Below are 8,549 nucleotides of genomic sequence, written 5' to 3'. Positions count from 1 at the left end.
CAAGACCATCATGTTATATATAGTGGATTCACATTTCCCAATGAATAATGATATTACTAAAGTACAAGTTTATTGTCTAGTGATCTTCTAGTTTTTTTTATTTTTTTTTTATTTTTGTAATGCAGACCTAATAGATGTTGTAAATACAGGTCGACCAGCGAAGTATTGCTGCTCCTCAATAGATAGTACAATCAAGCTGTTCATCTTTTTGCTTATTACGTATCCAATATGACTCTAGAAGATCTTTCTCATTCAATTGGCTCCGGTTGTGGTGGTGAATGGTGACAATAGTCCAGTGTAGAAGCATGGTTTTAAAAATCAACCCGGTGACCAAACCAGTTAGGGGTCCAGTTATCGGGCCAAACAGTTCGACCATTCGAACAGAATGCTTGAACTGTCCTCACAAAAAAATTTAAAAAAATTCAAAAAAGTAAAAAAAAAAAAACAGTTAAAACCATTCGAACGGTTAATAACCCAATTCAGCGGTTCACTGACCAAAATCAACGGTTTTGGGGGAAAATCCGGTTTTTGGGAAAAACAGAACTAGTCACCTAACCGGTTTCCGATTTTTCCGGTCCAACCGTCCGATCCGATCCAATTTTAAAAACCATGGTTGGAAGCACCGTTTTCTCAAAAAATGGTGCCTTTATTTTTGCCAAGTAGGATGTTTTTTTGGAGAAATAACAACTTTTTGTGTTTGGTACCATTGCTCCAAGAAACATTTCAGCACTAATACCCATTATCCAATGCCACATCACTGCCCTGTTAGCAGCAATAGGCTGCAGCTCCAGGAAACGCCAAATTTGACATTGTTCCAAGCCATGGCTTCCCGATTTCCGAAACGTGACTTAGAGCACCATTTTTTATGAAAAAATGATTCCAAACAAATGCTCATTTCCTAAAACACCGTTTTTTCCAATGTAACGCCATTGCTCCAGAAAACAGCAACGATGCCAAACAACCGCTACGACGACGTCTGTCTGAGCGTCAAAAGCATGTAAATTTGTCTTTAACACACCAACATGAATACCAAAGCAACAAAGATCATAAGCTTTGAATTTCCGAGTACACAACATTATAGGTTAAATATCTTTTTAAAGGTCTTACAGAGATCACACATCAGAAAATGCTCAACACCTCGTGAGGTGGTTATATCAGAGAAATGTTGCTTCATCCACCTGTAATGATATCCATGTTCTGCTCAGCTGATTGCCAATGTTTATGAGAGAGGCATTCTACCTGCATGTTGACAAATTTGACACCACAAACTATTGGCTTAATCCACATTTGTTTTCATATAAAGTTATAAACCTCAGAGAGGCATAAGAAAAAGAACAGCTACGCAGCATGATGAAATTAAAATACCTAACGAGGGATTTAATATGTTATGGGGCAACTACTCGATATTGGTCCTAGCTATCCAGGGTTTTGAGAGGGGAGTAATAGATACAAACCTAACCTCCAACATTCTTCCCACAAGTTGCCTACTCTCAGACTTTGACTTTGAACTCATATTCTCACGCTTGTTAGCCAACATTTTACTATTTCACCAAGCAATGGTTCTTACTATGTTCAAAGCATCGATACTCTCCATTTGCAAGAGAGTGTTTCAATTTTTAAACCCCATCAAAACTCATATTTCTTTTTCATTGTTTTGTCTGATATTTTGTCAGACCTTTTGTCACATCATATAATATTATATTAAACAAATCAAACTTAAAGCTATATGGTATTTCCTCCACTAATTGAGTACAAATCAATGCAATTGTTTTTCTTGTCAATAATCTCATGTGGTCTCTCACTCCTATTTTAAAAGTTTACTAGGGTTGATGCCTAGGAAGCAAGAAAATACCAGCCACCAACAGGAGAATTTCCATATTGGTTAGGTAGACTAATAAAGTCACACATCCTTACACGATTATTAACTAATGTAATTGATACAATCAAAAACAATTCAACTGATTTATTTGACCAGCAATGCACTAATCACTATTTCAACTCCACTCTCCCAGGGGTAGGGGGATCCAAAAATAATGGACCTTTTTGCCAGGAAACATGGATGATTCAAAGCATAAATGCTTTCCACAATTCATTTTTATTGAATAGAGAAGCAATCGAGCAAGGCACTTTTTAGGATAAAAAAATCCACTTTCCTTTTCTTATCCTAATGTCAATGTCATGGTAAGAAGATTCAAATGGTTTAAATTGCAACGGAGAATTAGGCTTTACTAGTAGACACCAAGTCACTCTATGGTCCTTACACATCAATTTCTTGCAAAACAATAATAATAACCAATTAAACATGAGAAACTTGACATGTCCAAGTCTAGGCAGTAAGACCTCCAATAGACATAGGAAGAAGCTCTTCACCCTACATGACATATATGCAGGACAATTAGATATACCATGCAGATGATCTTCAAGAGGACTATATAAAATGAATGATGAAAAGTACTGGATCTACATGCATTGAGGTGACATTATTAAACATAATTCCTCTTTATTTATTGCATTAGAACCATAACATATAAAAAAAAAAAATTAGAAGTGAGCAAGTCCTGTTTAAGAGCAAAGGAGTTGAACATCAAAAAGCTGATTGTTGAGGGAGATTCTAAATTTGTTATAGGCTGGCTGCTAAAGGAGAACAAGATATGGAAATTTGCTAATGAAAAAAGGTTGTATGGGTGGATGTCCCCACCAGCTGCTGGTTTCACTATGCTGAATTTTGATGGAAGTAGTGAAGGTAACCCGGGTCCATCTGGGATATGAGATGTTTTTAGAAATAAGGTAAAGCTATAGCCTTTTATTCAGCTCCTATTGGTGTATGTGAGACCAGGGATATGGTAATAAGTCTAATATGGGTAAATAGGACTGCTAATTCCTTCGTGGATACACTTGCAAAACAAGGGGTGGGAAGAGAAAGTTTATTTTGGGCATTGTTGTAATTGCCATCTGTTTGGAGAGAGTATTTTATCTCTCCCTTTGTACTTTATTGTATCTATCTTTTTACTTTAATGAATTTATCAGTTATCGATAAAAAAAACGGAGAAGTACAGATACACCCGATGCAGAATTCTGAATTCCAGCCCCCCCCCTACTAGTAGCCCTCTCCCCCTATAAACCACATCCTGCCCGTGAATTTGGCATCAATTCACGGTTAGGATACATTCCCCCTGTACTATGGGGCTATAAAATTCTGATCTGGGCAGATTGGTCATTCTCCCTAAAAAAATCATTTGCTATAGATTTTCCACACCCATTCATGTATCTGCCAACTACAATCTATAAGAATGTAGTAGCTGATATCTGTTGAGTATGAATGCTATCATCCTCTAAAGTCTAAACGCAAGCCACATTTAATCATTAATTCATTTATTTTAATCAGTAACATAACTTAAGAATTTACTATTTCAAGATAAAAACTCTTCTTCTGACTTCTAAAGCAGAGACCCAGCATAAAGTGTTGGCTTTGATGGAAGGAGTACAGAGAGCAAGATTGTTGAACATTAGAATATTAGTCGTAGAGGGAGACTAAACTGGTGATGAGGCTACAATGTGATGATCTATGGATGTGGATATACAGCAGTCTAAAAAAAGAAGTTTAAATGGATAACAAATGACATGGAAGTGAAAGATTCAGTGAGTAAAGCACTGTGCTAATTCCATAGCAGATGGATTAGCCAAGTAAGGGGTGGAGAGGGAAACTCCTTTCTGGAGACAGCTGTAAGACAGGAATTTTGTAGGGGAGAGACGAGTTTTTGTCTCTCATTGACTTTGTGTTGTAACTTGTACTATCTGTATCTACCTTTACCTTTTATATTAATAATATTTCTGCAGTTATTGATCAATAAAATGAACCAGCATAAAGGACAGCTCATGGCTGACCCTCAAAGTTTATTTCCACTGTTTTATATATTCCTTCCTGGGCCTGCCATTCTCCAAACCAAATCAGATCTTTTACTCCTCTAGCCAGAGAATCAGAAAGGCTATTGGTCAACTTGGGGGCCCACTAGAACAAGCAGTTCATGTTAGTAGCTAATGCCTTTGCCTCTCTTTTCATGTATATAAAGGTAATCATGCATACAAGAGTCGAAGTGCCTGAAGTAGATGGGATGTACAAGAGATCACCACTTGGCAGTCACCTTCTACAATAAAATCTCAAAGAATTTTATTCCCCATACTGGGCCTGAATAACTTAGTAATATTGTACCTATTACATTTCTTACCTCGTTGACCAGGGTTGCCATAGCTTCAACCACTGAACTTCAGTTTTATCTTAAGTCTTAATCCTTTACACTCCATCTGTTTGGAATTTAGTTTCTTACAGCAACCCCATCAAAGAATTTTGCTCCTCCCCAAATTTGACTTTTTGGCCACAAACTGGATAGCACCTGATATGCACAAATGCAAACCACATTTATGCATGCCTCTTTTCCATAAGACATGGAATCCAGACGGTAGACACTACAAATACATAACCATTTTAAACTTAGGAATATAAAGGTGGACAGTGAGACCTGAGAACAAGAATACAAACCGATTTTCTACTACTGATCAAAGGCTTTTTTTAAAGTCTCTAAGTAGAGCATCTATTAAATTTACAATAAAAGTCAAGAGCCAGATTGCTTCTCATTGAGAGTTTAGCTAATAAGCCATCAGCCATCTACCAATAAATAGGGCTGCAAGTCAGACTGCCCACTTTGTAGAATTTCAACTACATCTGGCTTGGGTTAGGGTCCAGCCTTATTGAAATTTAACACATTCCCAACCCAACCCAACCCATCCCAAGTTGCATCCCTACCAATGAATTTGATTGTTGATTGGTGCTTCCAAAAGTGTGGTTGCATTTAAAAAAGCCTTATAGTCAATTTTTTTTAAAATCATCAACCAACAATCAAAGAGAGTTCATTGATAAAAGACCTATTCCATTCACATAAAGTGAAGGAAACCAAAAATACACAGCTAAAAATCTGACTAACCACATTTCAAAGTGCCATGCAGTGCTGCTGCTGGTCCCCAGGGCTAGGATCCCTCAAAACAAGGTTCTCTCTCAACCCCTTCCCCAGCAAGAGAGTCATCAACGTCATTATCTGATCTGGGCACCCAGCTAAATGAGCTAACAGCCATCCAATCAAAGCCCGGCATGCCCCTTCAATAATCAAATCAGATCCAACTTTAGACCTTAGAGCACTGAAAGTAGTTCTCCTCTAGAAGTTTCCAGAATAAAAAAAAACCATAATAGTTTAATAAAATACTACAAATGTGATCCCTTGGCTGAATAAGCTTAACAAGTGAGTATTTGGCTTGGGAAAAGCTCTTATAGACATCAGTGGAAATAAGCTATTTCTCTATTAAGTTACAAGGAGATTGAAACAATTTCTAACCCCAGTAATCAGTACATCAATGAAATTTGTAAAATATCCATCCATATTGATTTAAATACTATTATATGACCATTAAGACTGTCTTAAATGTTTTGAAGCATTGAAACTATCTTAATACAATTTAGGAATCACATAAGCATCCTTTGATCTTTAAAGAATGGAATTCTATTCACAAATATTATCAATTTAGAAGGCATACCTTCTCCCTTTTCCACAATATTTTGAAGATGCTTAATAAGAAGCTATTAACTAGATTAAACAATTCCAAGTGCTGCCTAGGATTCCCAAGAGAATACTCCTTAAATTCAAACCAAACTTCTAAGGTGCATATACATTTAATGCAAAGAGAATATTCCAAATGCAAGAATCTTATTCTAAAATTTGGAGTGACCTTGTTCAACATCAATGAATATGAGTACATGCTTGTTAGACACAGAAAATCGGTTAGAAGCAGCGTTTCATTGATACAGACAAAGGAGTTTTGAATCAGTTACTGTGTCCAAGGATCTGACACAGCAAACTAAAAAGAAGTGTTGTACAGGCTTTCCTCATGGGCAAAATCTGTGTTGGACATGCATCAGATACCAACACTTCAAAGATTTAGGCAGACACTTTTACATATGATTTTCTCTTTTTCCTTGCTTTAGTTGAGAATACATCTAATAGACATAATGGATTTATCAAAATTTCGCAATGTATCAGCGGGTCACCAATACGCGAAATCCTTGCTGTTTCAGGGCTTTCCCTATTTCAGGGGGTAGGCAGTCCTCATACCGACCCCCCTGAATAGGTTTGGAAAAAAAAAACTAAAAAAAAAAAAAAAATTGTGGTGTTACAAAGCCTGATGCGCCCCATCTGGCATATTGGACTGTATCAATGTTCATACTAGCATTCAATATATTTAGCTGGTTAAACATGACTGGAGAAAGTTTTTTTGTAAAACAATATTTGGACTTAAATTCAATGTAGCTGACTTGCTACTGTAAACTGTTGCTTCACCAATACCAACTTCATATTGGCAGAAGCTTATGCAATGCCTGATAATATTACCAGATGTTCATCAATGCCTGATACTCCACCTCAGCTCAGAGTACTTACTGATCATTCTAACCCCAACAAATTTCAGATAAGAGAGATGATGCAACTCAATATTCTTTCAGGACTATACAATCTACAGAATAGTTAATTAGTGACGAAGTCACCAAAACATTCAGCTTTCTGCTCCATACCCTTGGCTAGCTTTCATTTGAAGCAAAAGCATCGACTTCTAACCTCTCTATGTCAACTTATCAAGTGATTTTTGTTCTTCACCGTTTGATGGAAATTTTCTAACAACTTGCCTCTAAGTTGGGATCCAATGATTTGAACCTAAGACCTCATTTCAGCAACTTAGCATCACAGTTTTCTATCAGTACCCAACCATGCAATTTTATTAACGTGCAAGAGATATGATTCAATGTAAATTAAACAGGTAAGCTGAGACCAGAGAGCTACCCCAACAAACATCATGCCAATAAATGCTTAAGCCTACACTCCCAGGGGCCAAGGCATGATTTTAATACAAATCTTCCCTATTAAGTCCTCTAGCAAGTTAGATGACCTTCATATCTGTATAAACAAGATATACATGGGGGATGCCAAAGACCTCACTTCCCTAATACAAAAACTCATCTCACGTTGAATTTCCATTCCCAATAGAACCAAATTAAATAACCACTACTAAACGTAGTGATTCTCAACTAAACTCTAACAAACACATAATCAGAAAGAAGCTGGTCTTCAGAATGTATTCAAACGTTAGATGCATCTAGCGCACCCCAATGCAAACAAAAACAAAGCACTATTTATGCATCTCCAGCTACACTATCACGTTATCAGTCTTGTAACTCCTAAAGGTAGTGATTCAACTAAACTCTAACAAACACATAATCAGAAAGAAGCTGATCTTCAGAATGTATTCAAATGTTGGATGCATGTAGCGCACCCCAATGCAAACAAAAACAAAGCACTATGCATGCATCATGACTCACCATCAATTACATAAGAAATGCAACTCAACAGCACAATTGGAAACTGCATTGCAATCATCAGATTTACTAAAATAAGCCTAACGATACAACCTCAACGCTTTTCGGGCAAAACCAACAAAACTTAAAAGTTAAAATCACCACATTTCCCAGAAATGTCAAAACTAAAGCCACGGCAATTCATGTTCCGAACTTTTTTGTAACTCGCCTACTAGGAATGAGAAGGATTAGCTACATACCCCTGTCCGTCCAAATTAGCCTGTGTGCTGCCACCTGCACTACCGTACGAAGCATCCTCCGTCTGCCAAACCGACTGCCAAGCCTGTGACGGTGGCTGAACGTAGTCGATCCCCGGCACCGCCGGGCGTCCGATCATAACACCCGGGGCAGCCTGACCCATAGGAGGGTAATAGTAGGGGACCCCACTAGTGGCACCCCCGACGAGCCCCAACCCGGCTTCATCCTTGATCTCATCTCTGGGAACAATATCGACCAAGAAATCGAAAATATCGGTACGTGTGATGGCCGCGGCTATATCGTTCTTCTGAAGGGTTCGCCGCTTGTTCTCCTCGGCGTGAAGCCAAGAGCGGATTGTGAGCTCAAGAATGAAGAGCTCACAAGCCTTAGCGAAGAGGATGGGGGCCTCGGCAGAGATCATGCGGACGTCCTCGTCGGCCTTCATGATCTTCTTGATGCGGGCCAGGGGAAGCTGGTGGTTCTTGAAATCGTTGACCTGTTCGATCTCCTGCCGTTGATAAGTCCAGAACATCTGGAGCTGCTGCTGCTGTTGTTGTAGGAGATGGTGAAATGGGGGTTGAGGTGGGTACGATGAGGACTGCGCTTGCTGATTGTTCTCCATTTTCTTTTGTTTTTCTAAATGGGGTCTTTGATCCAAGCAAATTTGGCTCAAATGGGTGTTTGATTCCGGTGAGATATCAGAGATTGGAGTTTGAATTTCAAAAGGGCAGTTTCAAGGGTTGAAGATGTGTATGTACAATATTAAAAATAATAATAATAATAATAATAAAGGTGGAATAAAGGTGCGAAGGGGAGAGAGGGGAGAGAGGGAGAGATAGAGAAAGTGATAAACGCAGAGGAAGAGAGAGCCTTAGGATAAGGCCGCAGATTCTCATCGATG

The 8,549-nt window shown here is 38.3% G+C and overlaps 1 protein-coding gene across 3 annotated transcripts; it reads right to left on the bottom strand.

The window, feature by feature from the left end:
* Positions 1-1,025: 1,025 nt before the first annotated feature.
* On the bottom strand, positions 1,026-8,549 carry LOC104592870 (nuclear transcription factor Y subunit C-1-like). Of its 3 annotated transcripts, XM_010252390.3 has the most exons (3): positions 7,651-8,547; positions 4,980-5,149; positions 1,026-1,239 (listed from the first exon to the last, which is right to left on the bottom strand). In XM_010252390.3, exons 1-2 carry the CDS (start codon positions 8,268-8,270, stop codon positions 5,023-5,025), a joined length of 747 nt encoding a protein of 248 aa, XP_010250692.1. In that variant the 5' UTR covers positions 8,271-8,547; the 3' UTR covers positions 1,026-1,239; positions 4,980-5,022. The 3 variants fall into 3 exon arrangements, with proteins under 3 accessions (XP_010250692.1, XP_010250693.1, XP_088758123.1); XM_010252391.3 differs by lacking the exon at positions 4,980-5,149 and having other exon boundaries at positions 7,651-8,544; XM_088901997.1 differs by lacking the exons at positions 1,026-1,239; positions 4,980-5,149 and adding an exon at positions 2,071-2,371 and having other exon boundaries at positions 7,651-8,549.

The sequence above is a fragment of the Nelumbo nucifera genome, chromosome 3, assembly GCF_055504915.1.
Source record: "Nelumbo nucifera cultivar China Antique chromosome 3, China Antique-T2T, whole genome shotgun sequence".
NCBI lineage: Eukaryota > Viridiplantae > Streptophyta > Magnoliopsida > Proteales > Nelumbonaceae > Nelumbo > Nelumbo nucifera.
Note: the sequence above shows the minus strand (reverse complement) of the source record. Positions and strands in the feature narration are given on the sequence as shown.

Excerpts from the sequence above, each read along its gene's own strand:
- LOC104592870 (XM_088901997.1), bottom strand. The coding sequence starts at position 8,270 with ATGGAGAACAATCAGCAAGCGCAGTCCTCATCGTACCCACCTCAACCC. Across the intron at positions 2,372-7,650 it reads GCTAATTTGGACGGACAGGG|GGTGAAGAGCTTCTTCCTAT; the intron begins GTATGTAGCTAA and ends TATGTCATGTAG.